This window comes from Acanthochromis polyacanthus, chromosome 1 (genome assembly GCF_021347895.1).
Source record: "Acanthochromis polyacanthus isolate Apoly-LR-REF ecotype Palm Island chromosome 1, KAUST_Apoly_ChrSc, whole genome shotgun sequence".
NCBI lineage: Eukaryota > Metazoa > Chordata > Actinopteri > Pomacentridae > Acanthochromis > Acanthochromis polyacanthus.
Window position 1 is genome coordinate 6,432,068 of NC_067113.1, and position 22,418 is coordinate 6,454,485.

General features: G+C 42.3%; 1 protein-coding gene across 3 annotated transcripts; it reads left to right on the plus strand.

The window, feature by feature from the left end:
- Window positions 1-710: 710 nt before the first annotated feature.
- wdr35 (WD repeat domain 35) lies at window positions 711-18,100 on the plus strand. 3 transcript variants are annotated; one of them, XM_022217241.2, is made up of 28 exons: window positions 711-1,147; window positions 1,230-1,347; window positions 2,363-2,434; window positions 2,587-2,679; window positions 2,767-2,895; window positions 3,011-3,144; window positions 3,603-3,768; window positions 3,887-4,032; window positions 5,835-5,960; window positions 6,465-6,650; window positions 6,937-6,972; window positions 7,078-7,138; window positions 7,759-7,903; window positions 8,373-8,442; window positions 8,749-8,802; window positions 8,885-8,994; window positions 9,149-9,368; window positions 9,477-9,557; window positions 9,911-10,047; window positions 12,648-12,851; window positions 12,972-13,118; window positions 13,536-13,668; window positions 13,779-13,889; window positions 14,429-14,593; window positions 15,623-15,763; window positions 15,930-16,086; window positions 17,086-17,326; window positions 17,780-18,100. In XM_022217241.2, exons 1-28 carry the CDS (start codon window positions 1,124-1,126, stop codon window positions 17,928-17,930), a joined length of 3,558 nt encoding a protein of 1,185 aa, XP_022072933.2. In that variant the 5' UTR covers window positions 711-1,123; the 3' UTR covers window positions 17,931-18,100. The 3 variants fall into 3 exon arrangements, with proteins under 3 accessions (XP_022072933.2, XP_022072934.2, XP_022072936.2); XM_022217242.2 differs by having other exon boundaries at window positions 17,086-17,314; XM_022217244.2 differs by lacking the exon at window positions 6,937-6,972.
- Window positions 18,101-22,418: the final 4,318 nt, after the last annotated feature.

Genomic DNA, 22,418 nt, shown 5'->3' on the forward strand with positions numbered 1-22,418 from the left:
AATGTTCTGTTTGTTTTTTTTTGTTTGTTTGTTTTTTGTAACAGGCAGGTACAGTTAATTTGGGGAAGACTATTTTCAATTGAAAGTTCTGAGAACGTGACTGTGTCTTCTTCATGCAATATACATCTACTGTATGTTCTCCTTTGATACAGCCATGGTGCCTTTGTGTAAATTGACAGTAATATGTGAGATGTATTTTGTGCTTTTGTGATATAAAAAAACTCTGTAGATTTTCTACTAGGAATATAGCTGCACATAAAAAATAAATATTCTGAAACTATGGGTATCTTGTCCTGTGCCCTATTAATTTAGAAGCATTTTTAAAAACAATAATATTATTATTTTTAAAAACAATAATATTATTTTTTAAAACAATAATATTGTCGTTTTAAAAATAATAATATTATTTTTAAAAACAATAATATTATGGTTCACTTTGTAAGTTTAATCATTTCTTCTCAAAATAAATCAGTCACGAATGATATTTCTGTTGGCATTATAACTTCTAAAAATATTTGCTAAGTGCTGATTTATGTATTTATCATTATATATTTTAGTTAATCAATTACATGGTGGGACAATATTGTTAGTTAAATATAGTAGTTTTTTTTCTAAAATCTCGCCAAATAAACAGTTCAAATAAATGAAGAGCCAACAGACAGAGCTTGCATGAAAAACTACAACTCCCAGACTCGTACAAACACCAAGCTTCCGGTTTTTGGTTACTACGGGAGACAGAGAGAAGCTCCAGCCTCTGGGCAGTAGTCTGCTAACACAAGCCATGAAACGTCGAATTTGAAGTTTTTTCAATCGTTTTGCTAGGCGTATTTACTAGAATTGGAGACGGCGTTTGAATTTGTGAGACTTTAAGATTATGAGCGTCTTAGCAATACGTAACTGAGTGTTGTTAGGCTCTTAACGCCAACTGCTAACTAGCTAAGCTAACGCTACAGGCTTACATTCACCAAGTCGAGGCCGCTTGATGTCGACTGAAAATATTAGCTCGCTTTAGCCTACCAGTTTGCTAACCGACGTTAGGTTGCTGTGCTGTTATGTTAAGTCGGATAAGTACACTGTAAAAACTTTGTGTAGCTGACAGTCCGTAAACGTTGTCACCACCATCATGTTTATTTACCTCAGCAAGAAGGTGAGAGTTTAGACAACCCCATCAACATGTGGGTTAAATCACGGCGTTGGTTAACAGTGTGGCTGTTATCTGTGTCTTATAGATTGCTATTCCCAACAATATCCATCTAAAATGTGTCTCCTGGAACAAAGATCAAGGCTTCATTGCCTGTGGAGGAGACGATGGGCTCCTGAGAGTACTGAAGCTTGAGACCCAGACAGGTATGTCGAGAGGATGGAGCAATAGTCCTGTTGAATCCAGCTGGGGATTCCATATCTAGCTTACATTAAAGGGTCTTTGACATTGAAGCCAAGAGTTTACAGCTTTTACCATAAACTGTATGCGTTTTGCATGAAAAGTAAAGCCCAAATACTCACACAGGTCGTCTAAACACATTCAGTGGCCAGTGCAGTGTCATGTCACCTTCATCTGCTGCTTGACTGTAAATTGATGAGGGCTGGGTATGTTTTCATCTGCTTAGCATTAGGAGAGCTTTGTCACTGGTTTTTATATTCTACATCAACAGAATATCAGTTTGTTAAATGAAATTAAACTGTAAAAAAGTTTTTTGTTTGTTTGTTTTTTAACTGTTTGTAATGAATAATGTCATTTGTGCCATGCATTCAGCCATGTGTCAAAAGAGTGTTCATGACGGTCAGAACTATTACATATTGTGATTTAGATTTGAGGGCTTGTGAAACGGCAGTTCTTGCAATGTGAAGTAAATCTTCTGAAAATGTTCATAAGCCTTTTGACTCATTACTGATGCCTCTATGTAGAATCATTATAATTAGAAATGATACAAGCTTGTACTTTCTCTGTGTTAGAGAGACCTCTGCCGTACACTCACTTTCCATTCATTATCTGTACTCAGCTGACTTAAGGTAAAGACAGGGGACACCCTGGACAGGTCACCAGTCTATTACAAGGCTACATATACAGATTATTTAGAGTTACCAATTAACCTCAGCATGTTTTTGACAAGCCTACCTGCATAGCTGTGATAAACAGTGCTAATTGCTCCCTTGGAATGAATAAAGTTTTCTGAATCTGAATCTGAAGAACATCAGGAATAACAAAGCAAATAGAAACTATGTACTGACGTTAACTTTCTACCTAAAATGCTCAAAGTCTGTAGATAAGTGCTGGCCTTCAAATTTATTCATAAATTTACTCACTGAGAATTAGCTGAACGTTGTTTCTGTTCTGATCTCTGTCTACTGTCCTTGTCAACAGATGATGCCAAACTCAAAGGTCTTGCTGCACCCAGTAATCTATCAATGAACCAGACTCTAGAGGGACACAGCGGTAAGCTATACTCAGCCTTTGCCAAAGCTGTTTGATAGGATGTTAGTAACAGGCAGTGTCCCCAAAAGGGAAGCTGAATCAGGCAGTAGACAGACCTAAGAAAGCAAGCAGAAGGAAAATGATCTAACACTTCATGATTACCACATGTGCAGGTGCAGTGCAAGTGGTCACATGGAACGAACAATATGAAAAGCTGACAACCAGTGACCAGAATGGGCTCATCATTGTATGGATGCTTTACAAAGGTGATTACAGCAGTCAGACTAAAATACAGATTGTCTTGTAATGAACGTGTATTTTCTCACAGTAGTTTGTGTTTGTCTCTTCCGTAGGTGCGTGGTATGAGGAGATGATCAACAACAGGAACAAGTCAGTGGTGAGGAGCATGAGCTGGAATGCTGATGGCCAGAAGATCTGCATTGTGTATGAAGACGGGGCAGTCATTGTTGGATCTGTAGATGGTAAGCTGCTTTACAATAGGATTTAGTTTTCTTTAATCAATAAATTGATTTGTTCACATTCTAGGCAAGCAGATATAAACATGTACAGGAGGATAACCGCCTTGTTTTTTTGTAGGAAACCGGATCTGGGGAAAGGAGCTCAAGGGGAGCCAGCTTGCTCATGTGGCGTGGTCGCCAGACAGCAAGATCCTCCTCTTCGGCATGGCCAATGGAGAAGTACAGATCTATGACAATCAAGGGAATTTTATAGTAAGTCTGTGAGCTTAAGTGAAACAGATATGCCCGAACAGTTTGCATGTGCCCATGTTGTGCTACATAGTTTCTTAAGTCATAGGCTGCTGTTTTCATGACTCCAAGCACATGGTGCAATGTGAGAGTGCAGTACTGTGCAGATATTTATATGGTTATGGGTTTGCTGGGCACTTCATGCACAAAATTGGTGGCTTTGAGAAGAACTATATTAGGACAAACTATTTACTTTGATGGCCATGATCTTGTTTGTGGTTTACAAAATACTGTGGATACCAGCCGCAGCTGTGTGAGGAGGGTATGAGCATTTCTGACTTTGTAGATTCTTAAGTTGGTCATCGCTGCCATGTGTTTCCACCATGCATCCACAGGAAAAATAAAATTAAGAATAATTTAGCTGGTGCTTATTTATTAAACAACTGTCTAAGTGATTTGTTATATTGTGTGTTGTGTTTCAGATGAAAATGACTATCAGCTGTCTCAGCAATGTGAGTGGAGCTGTGAGTATAGCTGGTATCCACTGGTATGCAGGAACTGGGGGTTACGTTGAGCCCGACTGCCCATGTCTTGCCATCTGTTTTGACAATGGAAGGTGCCAGATCATGCGTTATGAGAATGATGAAAGTAAGCAACCAGAAATCCTTTCAGACATTGCAGTATGGTTTCATGCTTAGACTTATTTTCTAGCTAACATTTGATATTTGCTAATGGTGCTGCTCTGTGCTCCTGCTTTTCTCTGCAGACCCGGTGTGTATAGACACGTTGATGAATGTGGTCAGTATCCAGTGGAACCATTGTGGCAGTGTGCTGGCAGTGGCAGGTTCCCTCAGAACCTCAAATATGGAGAAAGAGTTCAACGTGGTGCAGTTCTACACGCCATTTGGAGAGGTGAGCTTGTGCTTCAGAGGGTTGAAATTATATTATTAATATACATTTCACTCCTGACATTTATCAGCAGTTTTTTTTTTCCATTTAAAAATGAAACAGCTTGCAGTTGAAAATATATGTATGTTGGGATCTGAAGTTTGAAAGAAAGAAATCTCAGCACGTTGTCAAATAGTTGTTAAGCTTCTTAACTGCAAGTTGCTCTTCAGGTGAAATTTACTATTTGGACTGAACAGTGTGGTGCCTTGTTGTGATTTATATATATCTGAGCAGTCATTTATGCTTTAGACTATTAGTCTGTCTCGACTTGTTCTGTAAGTGGTACTGTTTAGTACTAATCAGTAATCCTCACAGTAATCTGCCAAACTGCAATAACAACAGAACAACTCCATCTCTGAGGAAAGTGCACACCATCGATGTGCCTTAATCGATAAAGAAGATTTTGCTCTGCAGGAATAAACACACACTCTCACTCTACTAGACTAGTTTGTCCTTTATGGTCTCTCTCACAGAAATGCACACACATTTCCTTTACTAATCTACCTCTGTGTGGCCTGAAAGAAAGCTGGTCCAATTACAAGATAGTAAAACCTGAAGTAAATTACACACAAACTGAATAAAATATTATGTCTGTTTGTCTGTGTTTCATACTGGCAGATTGCAGGACTGAAAAGAAGCAGAAGAACTGTCTACAACATACAGACATTTAGGATTTTTGTGCATCACATTTTCCTTGTCAACCTGTAATTTAACCTTTGTAGACGGTAGGACAGTGGAACTAAGTGTCCCTGGATGCAAAAAATCCTGCCAGCATGATTTCAAAACAGGACACCTATCTTTGTCAATGATATTCTGCATTTCAAAAAGAAAAAAGCACTCAGAGAGGGCAGTACTCCGTCAAGGCTGCTCAATCGTATTATTTCCAACGGATGAAATCTTTTAAAAAGTCGTAGTCCGCAGCGGTCAGTTTGTAGTAGGATCACAATCATGTGATCGTAAACAGACAGCTGACGTTGCGTTTGCTTGTTTTCATAGTTACAGTGGCACCATGCTGCTATCTCACAATGACACAGAAATCTTTAACAATCAGTGGATCCAGACTATAAGCAGCATCTCTGCCAAAATCTAATCAGGTGGTCCTCGTACCATTTCTGGTCTTCCCTGAAAATTTCATTCAAAGTAAGGTGACCGTTCCCATCTGAGTTTAAAAAAATGTTTGAAAGAAAAAGAAAAGAAGTGCACAAAAGAAATTAGGCATAGCAGCAGAAGTGTGCATTCTGTTTGCTGCAATCATTTCAACACAAAGCAACTGAAAAGAGGAAGTAACCCGTCAGGCTTAAACTCCTCATACCTGTGAGTGATTACAGCCAGAACAGAGGTGTGTGTGTGAGAGAGATGATTCAGTTTAGTTATTATTATCTCTAATTATAAAAAATAAGCATAGTTTACTACTTAACTCTCGATTAATGATCCTAGTAAGTAGTAATGTAATAGATCTGAATATCTGAGCAATACAATTTGCTTCAGCACCACACTTGTGTTTGCGTTCTTGCTTTTCAAATTACAAGTAAAGATATTGACGATCACTGCGATGACCCGTTACTAAAACTCTAGTCTACATAGTCCGGTTGGTTGCTGGAGCTTTCATCTTTTCTACACACTTAAGTTTTCAGCTATGGCAATTCTGTATCTAACAAGCTTACACACCTAAATCCCACACTAACTCCAGCTTGGCTCTAAAAATGCTGCAGGATGGTTAACAAAGTGAAACTGTACTTTGTTAATGATCTTCTGTGTTTACACAGCATCTGAGAACTCTCAAAGTTCCCGGGAAGCAGATGTCAGGAGTTGCCTGGGAGGGAGGAGGGCTGCGAATCGGCCTGGCTGTGGACTCCTACATCTATTTTGCCAACATAAGGCCAGATTATAAGGTAAATGCCAACACCTGTGACTCATACTGCAAAGCCACAAAGATACTTCAAGGAAAGAAACAGTCTTTAAACTCTATTAGATAACCCATTGAGAATGTTAAAGCATGTTGTCCAGTTTCAAATATGCAGTCTTCATCAGGGCAGATTAACAGTTGTGACATTAATTCTCCCCGCTCTGAGTCTAAAACAACACCTTGCAGCAATTTTGCTGTCACACGCAGTGCATACATCTGTGAGTGCATGCTGCTTTCATTAGCCACAGACTTTTTTGTAACTGGAATTTACCTAGAATCATCCATTTATAGTATTAAATGGTTTGGGGGATTCATAAAATAACTGTAGAAATAAATCAGAGAAGAAGCCTAAGAAAGCTTTGTCACAATCTAATTTCTTGTCCATTTGAGGAAGATATGGATTTAGTGGTGAGGAACTAAATTGTCAGTGAGCACATGCCTCCCTCAGGGCTTAGGTGAATCTTACCAGCCTTTTCATGTCTCTTAACAGTGGGGCTACTGTTGCAGCACAGTGGTGTACGCCTACACAAAGCCAGAGCGGCAAGAGTACTGTGTGGTATTCTGGGACACCAAAAACAATGAGAAGTTTGTGAAATATGTCAAGAGCTTGATGTCAATCACTACATCGGGAGACTTCTGCATCCTGGCCAGCAAAGCAGACGACACCCAACCTCAGGTATGAACTCTGACAGATTACATCCTAACAGTGAGATGATGGCCCAAAAAAGGATCTGTAGTGTTTATGAAACATTGCAGACTGACTTGACACATATGTTACTGCACTATATGGCTTGTTAATTGGTTTTAAAGCTTTGTACTAAGTCTTACCCCGCTGAGTAGCAGGGCAGAAATGCAGTAAGGAAGATGCAGTAAACAGTGACTATAGAGTGATCTGAAATAGCAAGGATCACAAATGTTTCTCTGCTGTCTTGCCTCTTGTTTTTTAATGCTTTGCCTCACAGGAGGATGCTGAGTTAGAGTCTGGGAGTCATGCAAGGGTAACGTACAATTTAAAACCTCACACCCCAAAAGAGGACTATTTGTTTTGACACACAGTATACTTAGACCTTCAGAATAATGTCGCTCTGCTGTGTGTCTTTCAGTATGTCCTGATTCTGTGCAACTCCATCGGAACTCCACTGGACTCAAAATACATTGAGATTGGTGAGTTAAGTGTAGTAAAGAGAGAAAAATCCACCTTGTAATGCCTCTGGATTTGCATTTTCAAGAGAACATAATAAGCTGAACTGATAGTTTCTCATATGTGCCCTGGTAACTCGCATACAGTGAATGTGGTAATAAACTTGTGGTACAGCAGTGGAATGATCAAAGTCCAGGTTTAGCATGAGGCTGGTGTATTTCTTCAAGCCAGTGTGAGAGATCACACCATGTGTATGGAGACATTGTAGCTGGCATCCTGCCTCCTGCTGCGCACGGTTCCTTCATGGGCTTACGTAGTTTCCTATAGCAGTGAGTACTGGCTGTTATTATATTGCACAGATATTCAGCATTCTGTTATGGCGAGACGCCATCAAATGTCTGCAGCTTTGACCGGCTCAGTGGTCTGGACAGACTTCAGGTATCCCAACTTGGTAAACACTAAAAGAGAGAAGTGCGTACCATTTGGATGTGTCTCCTCTGGTGACCTTATGATGACTTTTTGGTTCAAACAGGCAAAGTCAAACTGTGTCCCACATTTATTTGTGACCTTTATTTAGCCCCAAGTGACACAAAATGATACACCCTACACAGATCATTGTGATTAAATCTGTTTGTTTTTTTAGATCCGATATTTGTCACCATGACCAAGACGCATGTCATCGCTGCATCCAAAGAAGCTTTCTACTTGTGGCAGTACAGAGTGGCAAAGAAACTGACTGCCCTGGAGATCAACCAAGTGACCAGAACAAAGAAGGAGGGAAGGGAAAGGTGAGGTTTTTTTTTCCAGCAATATGTATAACATTTACAGCAGAGTAAAACTTTAAGCTGGATTACATAAGCACTTTACGGTTATATACCAAAGGTAGACAGGGAGAACGTGAGCAGGGAGATGGATTACCATTGTCAAGACTTGCAGGCCATATCAAGCAGACCATGGAAAGTTACAGGAAAGCAAGATCACCTCCGTGCTAGATTCTGTGAGTCAGTGAATGAAGCCTCAGGTTTATTGACTCACTGTTACAGTGACTCACTGTTACACTGACAGCACAATGAAAGGGATTCATTGATCTAAATCAAATGCCACTGAGGTTCCAGACAGGCTGGGAATGACCCAATGTTCTGCCAGTGCTGTCCTAGCACCTGGACCACAGGTCAACTTGGGGCAACAAACAACTGTTTTTCTGTCTGCCTGTGCCTCTGGCTCTTTTTCACGTGCTCTCACTTCCTGCCCCTCTAGGGTCTATCACATTGACAGCAGTCCATCTGGAACCGGAGACAGTGGTCCAGATTTTGCTAAAGCCTTCACAGTAAGAAACATTGTGATCTCTTGTCTTGCACATGCTATGCCCAGAATCAAAAAGACTACAGATACACTTCTAAGGCATTTATAAGGCAGTAGAGCGTGTGGTTTTGTTAACAAATTGTTTGATTTCAATTTTTTTTCTCAAATAATTGCATTCAAATACAATGTCCTTTCACAGGATGTTGCTCACTCAACCAGTCTGTCTCAGTCATTTCTTTGAAAATATAAGTCTTGCAATAAGTTTGAGAAATTCCAAATATACTGATGACATTTTTGTAAAAATACAGTGTGTGTTTCCGTTTATTTTCAGGCCACTCGAGATCCAATCTGCTGCATTACAGCAACAGATAAGACCCTGATTGTGGTAGGTACACTCCTGTTTTTATGGGAGAATATGAAATCATACTGTGGCATCAAGACTAACGTAAAAATGTCTTTTCTTTCAGGGTCGTGAGTCTGGTACCATCCACAGATACAGCCTTCCAAATGTTGTTCTCATCCAGAAATACACTTTGAACAACAGAGCCTATTATCTCTCCTTGAACTGCAATTCCAGGTAGGCATTAGCTGTTGTTTTTGGTCTAACAGAAAGTGGTAATGTAGAGATATCCTTTGTTTATCAGCTCAAATACAGTCTGTTAAAATAGATCTGTTGGATTTCGGATTTTATCACTGGAATTGCTGTCACATGGAATCATTACTGTCTGTAGTCGTCTGGCCATAATCGACATCGCAGGTGTGTTGACTTTGTTGGACCTGGAGGTTCGTGCGGCCACAGATGACAGGACAGGAAACCAGGCATCTGCAGGGGATCCATCCAAGTTTGAGCGCAAAGATGTTTGGGACATGAAGTGGGCGAATGACAACCCTGATCTGTTTGCCATGATGGAGAAGACCAGGATGTACGTGTTTAGGAACCTAGACCCAGAGGTGAGCAATCTAGAAACGCATCTGATTTACAGCACATATTATTAGTAAGTAAACTTCCCTCATTCTTCATTAGATTGTTGCAGTTATTTATTGTATTTTACAAAACAGGAACCCATCCAAACATCTGGATACATCTGCAACTTCGAGGACCTGGAAATCAAATCTGTCTTGCTTGATGAAATCATGAAGGTAAACTTTTAAATAAAGTTGTTTTGTAGTTGCATGAAGCCCAGACACAATTGTACTGATATTTAAAAATGACAAAAGTAAGGATTTCAATTTCAGTATACTTATTTTGTTAACTTTTATATTCCATTTTTAATTTATTTTTGTTTTATATATCATAAAGTAGGAAGACTGACTGTGTTTAAAAATTATGTTCACATATCCGTTATCTCTACATTGATTAACACTCAGCACGTGAAAGAAAATGCAAATTGATCCTTTTATATTGTTACCAGACATGAAGAAAGGCTCTTCATGTGACTAGAACCATTAAAGGTATATGTGGAGTGAACATGTTAAGGGATGTTACTTTACAGGATCCAGACAGGCCAAACAAAGACAACCTCATCAACTTTGAAATCCGCTCTCTGAGAGACAGCCGCACACTGATTGAAAAAGTGGGCATTGAAGACGCTTCACAGTTCATTGAAGACAATCCTCACCCAAGACTTTGGTAAATCTAAAACATGCCCCTGTGCTTATTTTGTTTTTTTGTTTTTTTTTTGTGTTCAAGCTGCTTTTTCCTTGTCAACAATTTTTTTGTATTCATTTATTGGTACAGTGCTGAATGCTTACTCATACATTCTGTTGCTGAAGTTTGTTTCTCCAGCAGCTCACACTACCAATACACACTCAGTTTCTCGGTTGTTTTTTTTAGGTGTTTTGCTACACAGTTTATCTTTCATCTAAAAACAAAGTTTTTCATGAACCTGATATATGTGGAATACATATTATTAGTAGTACAAATCACTAAAATCCAAATTTCCTTACATGAAATGTTTGTACATTAGATTTGTTAAGAGATGAAATTCTAAACTTTACAAAGAACTTTGTCAGTAGCTGCTGTAAGAAGCTACTGCTGTCCATCTCAGTATAAATATATGTACAGTACCAGTCAAAAGTTTGGACACACTTTCTCATTCAGTGGTTTTTATTTAATTTAATTTAATTATTTTGTACATTGTACATTAATACTGTATACATCAAAACTATGAATGAACACACATGGAATTATGTAGTAAGCAAAAAAGTGTGAAATAAGTCAAAACATTTTTTGTATTTTAGATTCCTCAAAATTTCCACCCTTTGCTTTGATCACTGCTTTGCACACTCTTGGCTTTCTCTGGATGACATTCAAGAGGTCGTCACCTGAAATGGTTTTCCAACAGTCTTGATGGAGTTCCCAGAGATGCTGAGCACTTGTTGACCCTTTTGCCTTCACTCTTCATCCATCTCATCCCAAACCCTCTGGATTGGGCTGTGGTTGAGTGATTGTGGAGGCCAGGTCATCAGATGCAGCACTCCACCACTTTCCTTCTAGGTCCAATAGCCCTTACACAGCCTGGAGAAGTGTTTGGGGTCATTGTCCTGTTGAAAAATAAATGATGGTCCAGCTAAACACAAACCGGATGGGATGTCATGTCATTGCAGGATTCTGTGGTAGACATGCTGGTTCGGTGTGTCTTCAGATTTGAATAAATTCCCAACAGTGTCACCATCAAAGGCCCCCACACCATCACACCTCCTCCTCCATGCTTCACGGTGGGAACCATGCATGTAGAGACCATCCATCATGTTTTATGCGTCACATAAAGAAACAGCAGGTGGAACCAAAGATCTCAAATTTGGACTCATCAGACCAAAGCACAGATTTCTACTGGTCTAATGTCCATTCCTTGTGTTTCTTGGCCCAAACAGATCTCTTCTTTTTATTCATCGTCAATAGTGATTTCTTTGCAGCAGTTCCACCACAAAGGCCTGATTCACACAGTCTCTGCTGAACTGTTGATGTAGAGATGTGTCTGCTACTAGAGCTCTGTGTGGTATTTATCTGGGCTCTAATCTAAGGTGCTGTTTACTTGCGATTTCTGAGGCTGGTGACTCAGATGAACTTATCCTCAGCAGGTCTTCCTTTTTCTGGGGCGGTCCTCGTGAGCCAGTTTTGTCGTATTGTTTGATGGTGTTTGTGACTGCACTAGGGGATACATTCAAAGTTCTTGAAATTTTGGACTGACTTTAATGTCCTAAAGTAATGATAGACTATCGTTTCTCTTGACTGAATTGATTGGCTCTTGCCATACTATGGATTACAGCAGTTGTCAAATACAGCTATCCACTGTGTACTAACCTACCTCTGCACAACACAACTGATGGTCTCAAACACATTAGGAAGACAAGTAATTCCAGAAATTTACTCTTGACAAGGTATATCTGTTAATTCAAAATCATAGTGTACATAGATATATGCCTTAAAGCAGCAGTGTAATCACTGTTGCTGCTGTGTGTTCTCTGGCTGATGTCATTTCTTGCAGGATTCCTCAAAATCCGGCAGCATCAACAAAGTTTCTCTTCCTGTTCTAGCTGTCAGATACAGTCCAGGACATGAAGATAGTCTTTATGCTCACTTCAGACTGCATAAAGTACTAGAATTATTGAGTTTTATTACAAGTAACTTCATTCCAGTTTAAATCTAAATTAAACTGATTGGATGTAGTAATGTACACTACCAGCCAAAACTATAATTATCAAATATTTGTATCTATGCTCTTGTTTCTTTACTCTGCTGTTTCTTTCTATCGATTTCTGTGGTAGTTGTAAAGATATGGACACAGTTGAGATTCATTGAGGTTTTTGTAGGGAAGGTCTCAAAAGTCAAAGAGCTTAAGTGAATAATGCAAAATTTGATTTTTTTTTTTTTTAACTTTTGCACTCTTGTGACTATTGCAAATCTTCTCAATTCTAAAAGCCCTTCTTTTCTTTTGTTTACATTCATTCAGCAATTGTCTGGTGACTTAAATGTATACCTAAAGGTAAAATGAGGGAAAATGGTGCATGTCAATGAAGCAAAGTCTGATCCTGCAGTAAATAATCCCGAAATCCATAGAATTCATACTGGTTTTTGAGAAAGACAGTGTGAACAGAAACTTGAAGTTGCTTCCAAACTTTTGGCCTGGTATATACAAATACAGCCATTGTTATACTACCTAACTAACTAACATACTAACTAAATAACTACCGCTCTCTCTCCTTCTCTTTCCATTACGAACCTTCTAGGCGACTGCTGGCTGAGGCAGCCCTCCAGAAACTGGATCTAAAGACGGCTGAGCAGGCTTTTGTCCGCTGCAAGGACTACCAGGGCATTGAGTTTGTGAAGCGCCTGGGCAATCTGCAGAGTGAACCCATGAAACAGGCAGAAGTGGCAGCTTACTTTGGCAGGTTTGAGGAAGCTGACCGCATGTACCTGGATATGGATCGCAGGTACGATGAGCCTCATGTTGTCCTTAATTCAATTTTTCATTTCCTGTGTTAGTTTCATCCTATAGCGTGCATCTGTTCTTTAGATGTGATGGTGGACTATGGATTTGTGTGTCTCTGTAGGGACCTTGCCATCAGCCTCAGGATCAAGTTGGGAGACTGGTTCAAGGTGCTGCAGCTGCTCAAAACTGGTTCTGGGGACTGTGATGATGCTCTGCTCGAACAGGCTTACAATGCAATCGGAGACTACTTTGCTGATAGACAAAAGTGGTACTGAGTTTTTGTTTTCTTTCTCTGGTTTGTGTAGTTAGTATAGAAACAATGTAGACTTAAAGTATAAGTTTGCCTGTGTAATGATGTACAAAATACATTTATTTTTGGGGAAAAAACATTGCAGGGCAGTATTTCAGCAAGCAGTCTAGTACTTGACAGTAATAACAGACTAATAATTGACTAGTAACGCTGCCACATCCATGTCCTCGTATTAATGTCACTTTGAAATGCATTTTTGCAGAGAACAGAATGTATTTTATCCCCCAATCGCTTATTTCGAAAGAACATTAAGGAGGGATCACTTCACAGCTAATGTAGATTGGGGAACTAGTTATGGGAATGTGACTGTTATTCTACAAAAGAGATAATTTATTGGTCTCACTGTAGCTTTTAAATATGATTTTCCTTTTCAAGGGTCAATGCAGTGCAGTACTACATTCAGGGCCGTAACCAGGAGAGGCTGGCAGAATGCTACTACATGTTAGAGGACTATGATGGCCTTGAAAAGCTGACTGCTCTTCTGCCAGAGAATCATAAACTGTTGCCGGTGAGTCAGATGTTTAGTTTTTTGCTAAGCATGATATTTTTTTCATCCCTTCATGTCATCATTGACTCTGAATCTGTAGTCCTAAATAAAGTCACTCTTTTCCATTGTAGGAGATTGGACAGATGTTTGCCACTGTGGGCATGTGTGAGCAGGCTGTGAACGCCTACCTTAAGTGCAACCAGCCCAAATCTGCCGTTGATACATGTGTCCATCTGAACCAGGTGAGAGATAGACGGAAAAACTACGGCGCCAGAGTTTCTGAGCAGCACTCTGAACACACACAGCCTTCCCTCAGTCATCTTTAGATCCAGCACACCGTCTGATACTGCAGTCAAGGTGGCACCTGCTGTCCTCCCACTCACTCCTTTTCCGGAGTGATATTTCGCTCTGGGGTGTGAATACTGCCCTCAGACTACATGTCCAATGTGAACATTTGGCTAAAGAAAAAGTGTTTTGCTGTTCTTTGTTCAGGACGGCCTCAAAGAAAGAGAAAATCTTAGCTTTCCTAATAGTGGAAATGTTTAGCCACAACTGGCTTTTGTGTTGTTGTTTTTTTTGTTTTTTGTTTTTTGGGGGGGGGCATAAAACAGATTTAGCTAAAAACTGATTTTCCCTGAAAACTAAATTCAGGTAAAGATTGCATTTTTAAATGCTGACCTTTACTGATTTACACTGATCAGATTATTTGGACAAATATTGTAATTAAAAAGCTGTTGAAATGATTTTGTAATTTTATTTTTGAATGGCTGTTTTCTCACAGTGGAACAAAGCAGTGGAACTGGCCAGGACCCACAACATGAAGGAAATTAAACCTCTTCTCTCCAAATACGCTTCACATCTTCTTGAGAAGAATAAAACTCTCGAGGCGGTGGAACTGTATCGGAAAGCTCACCATTTTCTTGATGCTGCCAAACTCATGTTTAAGGTATTGTGGTGACCATTGGAGGCATATGCTCCCATGTTGACAAGCAGAGAGCTCTGTGGGACTTTAGCTAGTACAAGGGTACCGTGACTAAGTCTCCTCTGATGCTTAATGACCTCTGGCCAGCACACATACACTACCGTTTAAAAGTTTGGGGTCGCTTAGAAATGTCCTTATTTTTGAAACAAAAGCACTTTTTTCCAATGAAGATAACATTAAATTCACAAGAAAAGCACTCAGAGAGCGCAGTACTCTGCCAAGGCTGCTCAGCCATTGTATGATTTCCGACAGATAAAGTCCACAGTGGTGGAATACATGAAATTGCCTAGGTGACCCCAAATTTCTGAATGATAGTGTATATTCAATTAAAGCAGGTATCTACCAGGATAGTGTTCCTATTTTACAAAACAAATCAGTTATTGGTTGATAATGCTTCATTTCTCCTTCTTTTAAATTAATGGCTGTTAAATGACAACGGACATAGACAGGATTAGGCTTATGCTTCTTACCATACTGATGAGTTAAAAATTGCCTGGATCGGCTCCATTCCAGATCTTACATGCCTAGCTTGAGTTTTCCCGGTAATTGTGAGATATGAGACCCTGCTGTGAAAGGATGACCATCTCAGTGTCATTCCATCAATCAGGTGTTTATGGCAGAACAGCTAGATGGAAACTGCTATAGGTAGTTTCCACCATGTGGCAGCTCTTTAGGAGCATTTTGAAGGACTGTGAGAGCCTGAGGGAAAAGATTCTCTGATCTGATGAGACGAGAACTGAACTCTCTGGGCAGAAATCCAGACATTCAATAAAATGAAGCTGTAACTGCTGCCAAAGGGGGGCTCTAGAAAGTGCTGAATTAAGAGTGTGAATACTCTGGAAAATAACAGACATCAGTTTCTGATCTATAATAAATTTGTGAACATTTCTAAAAACATGTTTTCACTTCATAATGACGGGTTATTGAGTAGGGGAAAGTGTTATTCACTGAAAATTAAGTGCAATGAAGTGTGACAGTGGCTCTTGCTTGCAGATAGCAGATGAGGAGGCAAAGAAAAGGACCCGACCTCTGAGGGTGAAGAAGCTTTATGTACTGGCAGCTCATCTTGTTGAAAATTACCATGAGCAGGTGAAAACGTCACAGCAGAGCAAAGCCAAAGGAAAGAAGTCTGAGGTAAAATACTGCAGAGGACCTTACAGCATACACACATCATGTTCTAAACCTAATGCTTCCCATTTTCCAATACAAATTGTACTTTAAATGCATAGAGATTCATCATTTACTGTACCATGCTCAATTTAGTATACATATCTTTGTATGTATCATTTGCTGTAATTAGGCAACATTTGCACTTGCTGGGCTGCTTGAGGAAGATGCAACATCTTCAGACAATCGTATCGTGGACAACGCCTGGCGTGGAGCAGAGGCGTATCACTTCTTCCTGCTTGCTCAAAGGCAGCTGTATGGCGGGTACATGGAGAATGCCATGCGCACAGGTACCGAATCACAACACTACAGTGCATTAATAAGTCATATACAACTGATTGTAGTCCAGTAGTTAGTCATTCAGCAGAGAACGTGAAGTAGTGATCTTCAAGCTGTGAGGCAGCTCAGCTTTTGCAGTTTTCCACTTAATGTTGATAATGTTACATCTTTTTGATAACTCAGTAGTAAAGATTGTTTTACTCTGTATTTGTTTATTTACTCTGCCATAACTAACTGGCAGAGGAGAAAGCAAATACCTAAATGAAGATTGTGGATTTGTAAGAAAATTAGATGAGACTCATAAATGGCAAATAAGACATTAAATTGAATGCAAAATCACCTTCATATCTGGTCTTAAGTCATCGTCACTTGTGTTGACCCTTATAGAGCTTGACGTGGAGCTGAATGAAGCTTTTTCCGGACATGCTATGAACAGTATTTCAGCATATATGGGGCTACATAAATGATGTATTTACATATACAAGCCTGCGCAAAACATGACGTCAGCAAAATTGGATTTTCGTTGCATGTAAGATGTATGCAAAGCAAACCTTTAAGCGTAAACAGAAAGGGAAATTACCCCAGAAAAGTATTGTGATGTGGCTAGATCAGTTTGAAATTATCTTTAAAAGATTATTTGATAGAAAAGATGAAAAATTCTGACTGTCCCAAATATTAATCCTTCTTCTCTCTTTAGTAGAAACCCATAGCAATGGTTGGCAGTCCAGTCTGAGCTTCAGTATAAAAATAGTTGATTAATAATCGAATAAACCAACTTGTTTCCACTCTGGAGAGTCTTTGTTCTGTTGAGGTTCAGAGTGCAATGAGAGCAGGTTTTGTGTTTCATATTTTTTTTATTTAATAAGGCAGTCACATGGCATAACTTAGACATTCTGTCCTTTTTTTTCTTCAAAAGTCATTTTATAGCTGAAACTGAAGTCAGGTTACCCGGCATCCTAGAATGAGCCAGAGTGGAATTCTTACTTTGCCTGTTTATCTGGTTTTCACAGCTCTTCACCTGCGCGAGTATGAGGACGTCATCCCTGCAGTGGAGATCTATTCTCTGCTTGCCATTTGTTCCGCAGCCAACCGAGCTTTTGGCACATGTTCACAAGCCTTCATCAAACTGGAATCCCTGGAGAGTCTGGACCCCGAGCAGCGGCAGCTTTATGACGACCTGGCCCTGGAGATCTTTACCAAGCATACCCCGAAGGACAGCCGTATGCTGGAGCTGGACAGGTCCTCAGAGGGGTGAATCCTCCACTGTGTTTATCTACTGATGAGACACTGGTTCTGGTCCCCTGAGCTGCACAGTTACACTGTCAAGTTTTGGGAGGCTTTCACAAAAATAGCTTTGAGAACTTTTTTTTAAATGTTTGTTTCCTAAAAAAATTTGGTTGTGTCATTTTTATGTGTTTAAAGGCTATTTTGTGAAGCTGGCTGCCACAGGTGCCAAAATGTCTTGTTTTCCACAAGTGACTCCTAAACACAAATGAACAATGGTATATTTCAAACGTCAACTAGTACAAATACTCAGAAAGCAATTAACTGTTAGCTGCAATCACCAGAACCTGAGACTGAGTATGTGCACATTTTGCTAACAGGCCTCTGTTGGAAGCACTTTGTAATTTTGTTTTTAAAAGCTGCAAAAAGTATTTTCTGAAATGACTTTAAACTAAATCTGTTTGTTTGTTGTTTTTTTAGGATGGAGGGAAAATTGCCCACATGCATTGTGACAGGTCTGCCGATCCAGGAGTACCAGTTTTGGATGTGCAGCGTATGCAAGCACTGCGCTCTAGAGCAGGAGATCAGCAAATACAACTGCTGTCCGCTCTGCCACACTGCTGTAGCATGAAACCGTTTATGTACACAATGTTCAACACAAGCTTCAATTAGTGTATCTTTAGTAATTTACTTAAAAGTATTGCTTTTACTTCAAATGTTATAAAATACCTCAATGGATACATCTGCTTTACAACTATTTTTACATGAAAGTCAACAGTAAATAAACTTCTATATAACAAATGCAGGCTCATTGTTTTTCTTTTAGTGTTGGGGTGTCGTGCTGCGTTGTTGAGTCCTGCATGTGATGCAGGAATGACATCACCACATTCTCAGCAACATGTCAGAGGTCAAATCCCCACACCATCAGCAGTATTTACAGAGAACATGACTTTACATGAGAAAAGCGATTAATAAGTAAGTCAATCATCGATAGCTGCTCTTTCAGTAAGTACACCCAGAATCCCTCCTGTGATGTCCTGTGGTCTCTGGAGCTCAGTTTGATAGATGATGAGGACATGGATGAAAAGGAAACGCTGCTTCTGTTGAAGGTTTCATTCTTGGAACATGAAAGCTTGGAATTAGCAGGGAGTATGTTTTTATCTGAATGTAGGTGGTTTTAGGAAAAGTTTGACTATTAGGCTTAGCTATAAGATTCAAGACCTATTTATCACAGACACAATTATACATAGTATAATGTACAGTGAAATGCACTGAGCACCTGTTTCAGACTGAAACAATAAGAACAAGACGACACGGTCATCAATATCCCCCGCGACGTGATGTCTATGAGTCTACCGGGCTTTGCAAAAGTTCTGTTACACTCGGTTTCATGATCTTTAGAGACGTTTACATGTCGGAGTGAAAAATTCCATTAAATAAACTGAAAGTTCTACCTTATAGGCAGGTGTCCTTAATACAATTATTTTCTCCGGTGAAGTTGTATCAAGATGGAAGTCAAAAGAGTTGAGATATCTGCTCTCCTTCGTGCTGAACATCAGCTGGATGACCGTCCACAGAGTCGCAGAGAGGCTAAAGAATGGAGAAGATCTTTCAGGTCTTCACCATTCTCGAAAGATCATCTGAAAGATCTTCACCATTCTTGAGCCTCTCCGCGACTCTGTGGACGGTCATCCGGCTGATGTTCAGCTGCTTGGCTCTGTCAGACTTGTTGTGGCCAGCATGAAGGAGAGCAGATATCTCAACTCTTTTGACTTCCATTTTGATACAACTTCACCGGAGAACAAATTTGTGTTAATGACACCTGCCTATAAGGTAGAACTTTCAGTTTGTTTAATGGAATTTTTCACTCCGACATGTAAACGTCTCCAAAGATCATGAAACCGTTAACAGAACTTTTGCAAAGCCCGGTATATCCAAAATAGTGATCAAGGGCCATAACTCTGTTAAATATTATCGAACAGATCTCATTTTCGAACTTGGTCAAGGTGTCCGTGGTGTGAAGCTACACACTAAATTTCGTAATCCTAGCTGTAATAGTTTCCAAGAAAAGTTGTCCCCTTCATGTCGGACGGACGGACGGACGCACGGAAGCACGGACGGACGGACGGACGGACGGAGGCCAAACCTATATCCCCCTTTTCCACTTCGTGGATGCGGGGGATAATAAAGAATAAAACACCAGAAATAAATCAACACTACCATTCAAAAGTTTGGGATCACTTAGAAATGTCTTTATTTATGAAAGAAAAGCAGTTTTTTTTCAATGAAGATAGCATTAAATGAATCAGGAAACAGTCTAGACATTTTTCAGGTGACTATTCTGTCACACTCCTCCTGTGCCAGTCCTCTGATCCGGCTAATTGGGAACAGCTGAGGAGAAGCACAGCTGAACTCGATGTACAATCAGACCAGTATAAAGCCTGGATCCGCCGACAGCTCCAGTGCTGGTTCATTGCTCCATCACTCATGCCTTGACGCATTCTGCTATACCCTGCACTCCGTTCACCATCTCCTGCACGCCGCTTCCTGGACTCGAGCTCCCCTTTGGACTATTTACCCGTTTCCCTGCCCTCGCCACGTTCTCTCCATCTGCTCCCTCCGTTCTGCCCGCTTCCGCCTTCCACACCCTGGACACTCCATGAGTCTCCCTTCCCCGTAATTTAGTTTTGTTTTATGTTTAGTTTAACTTGGCTTTCGGGTCCGCCCTTAGTTTAATTTTGTTTAGTTTACCTTACTCCTCCCTGCTATTTCCCTCCGATTTTCTTTATTCAGCGTTTTCCGTTCATATATATTCTTATTTTTTCATTAAATCATTATTTAATCTCACCCACCTATCTGTGTCTGCTGCTTGGGTCCTTTCCACCCGCATTCGTGACAGAATGAACCGGCCACTCCAGAACCCAGCAGGCTCTAAAATTTTTTTCAACATTCCCTCTTCACCCATAGAGATACTCTCGGATGCCTCTGCAATGGTGGAGAGGATGGTCGAGTGTCTCGGGGTAATGGCGCCTGAGACGTCCACCGCAGCCACTGAGGTCTTCCACGCTGCCTCCAGATGCCTGAAGCTCCTCGGGGCTGCCTGGACTGGCTGTGACGGATCCCGGGACCTCCCTCGAGATCCTGGGGCCCGAGAATCGGTCAGGGCATATCTTGACTGGCTCGAGGCTGCTGGGGCAACCTTAGAAAGGCTTGCCACCCCCTACTTCGGTGGCTCCCTTTGCAGCAGATCGGACCACGTTTCCCCGCTAGCTGCTGAACCACCTGCCAAAAAGCCTGGTCGCCGAAGACACGGCACCAGAAGACGCCGTAGCTCCCCTACGTCTGCCCTGGAGGAGCCCTGTGTCACCTCCTCTGCGGTGCTGGAGGGGCCCCGTGCCACCTTGCCTGCAGTGTTAGAGGGGCCTTGTGCTGCCTCACCTTCCGAGCGGATCGACGCCTCCCCTGAACCCTTGAAGGGGCATGGCACCTCCTCGGCAGCCGTGTGGGAGCATAGCTCCTTCCTGGCAGCCTTGAGGAGGCATAACGCCCCCCCCAACCCAGAAGAGGCTCAGCGCCTCCCTACCAGCCCCGAATGGAGCTATGCTCCCACACGGCTGCCGAGGAGGTGCCATGCCCCTTCAAGGGTTCAGGGGAGCCCTGTGTCACCTCCTCTGCGGTGCTGGAGGGGCCCCGTGCCACCTTGCCTGCAGTGTTAGAGGGGCCTTGTGCTGCCTCACCTTCCGAGCGGATCGACGCCTCCCCTGAACCCTTGAAGGGGCATGGCACCTCCTCGGCAGCCGTGTGGGAGCATAGCTCCTTCCCGGCAGCCTTGAGGAGGCATAACGCCCCCCCCAACCCAGAAGAGGCTCAGCGCCTCCCTACCAGCCCCGAATGGGGGTCAAGCCACACTAACACCAAGTGGCTCCCCTGCAGTGGCCACCTTAACTCCAAATGGTCCACCTGCAGCAATAGCCTCCCCTGTCCTGTCCCCAGTTCCGTATCCAATTCTGCTCCCCGAAAGTTCGCCAGGTCTCTGTACAGCTGAGTCCTCTGTTTTTTTTTTTGTTTAGTTCAGTCCCCCATTTCATCCCCTGGAGATTACCAGCCCAGAAGCTAGTCCAGTCCAGTTTTTGTCCAGTCCAATTCGAGCACAGTCCAGTCCTAGTTCAGTTTAATTCTAATCCAGTCCTTTCAGTCCCTCCAGGCCTTTCAGTTCTTTCAGTCCCTCCACTTCCTCCTGTCCTTTCAGTCCCTCCAGGCCTGTCAGTCCCTCCGGTCTTTTCAGTCCCTCCTGTCTCTTATCCCGTTCTGCTTCCTGTCCTGTCCCCTGAGGGGCCCCCAACTCCGAGTCCAGTCCCGTCCCCAGTCCAGCCCCCGGTGGGGCCACTGGTTCCAGCTCCGCCCCCGGTGGGGCCACTGGTTCCAGCTCCGCCCCGGTGGGGCCACTGGTTCCGGCTCCGCCCCCGGTGGGGCCACTGGTTCTGGCTCCGCCCCCGGTGGGGCCACCTGTTCTGGCTCCGCCCCCGGCAGCCCCGCCAATTCCGACTCGGCCCCCATAGGGGCCGCGTCGAGCCAGCTGCCAGTTTCCAGCCCAGCCCCCGGAGGGGCCCCGTCGAGCCAGCTGCCGGTTCCCAGCCCGGCCTCCTGAAGGCCCCAACCGACGCAGCTGCCGGTTCCCAGTCCGGCCGCCGGAGGACCTCCGTCAGCCTGGCTATCGGTTCCCTGTCCAGCACCCGGGCCGTCCTCCGGAGCGGTCCCTTCAGTCTGTCCGACTCCAGCCTGTCCAGCCCCTGGACCATTCCCCGACGTTGTCCCTCCCACCCGCCCTGTCCCAGCCCACCCGTCCCTCGGGCCGCCCCCAGTAACGGTTCCTCCTGCCGGATCCCTGCTGGTCCCGAAGTCACCCGCCGGCACCCCGTCCGGTCCAGTGTGCGCCAGGAGGCGCACCTTGAGTAGGGGGTACTGTCACACTCCTCCTGTGCCAGTCCTCTGATCCGGCTAATTGGGTACAGCTGAGGAGAAGCTCAGCTGAGGAGAAGCACAGCTGAACTCGATGTACAATCAGACCAGTATAAAGCCTGGATCCGCCGACAGCTCCAGTGCCGGTTCATTGCTCCAT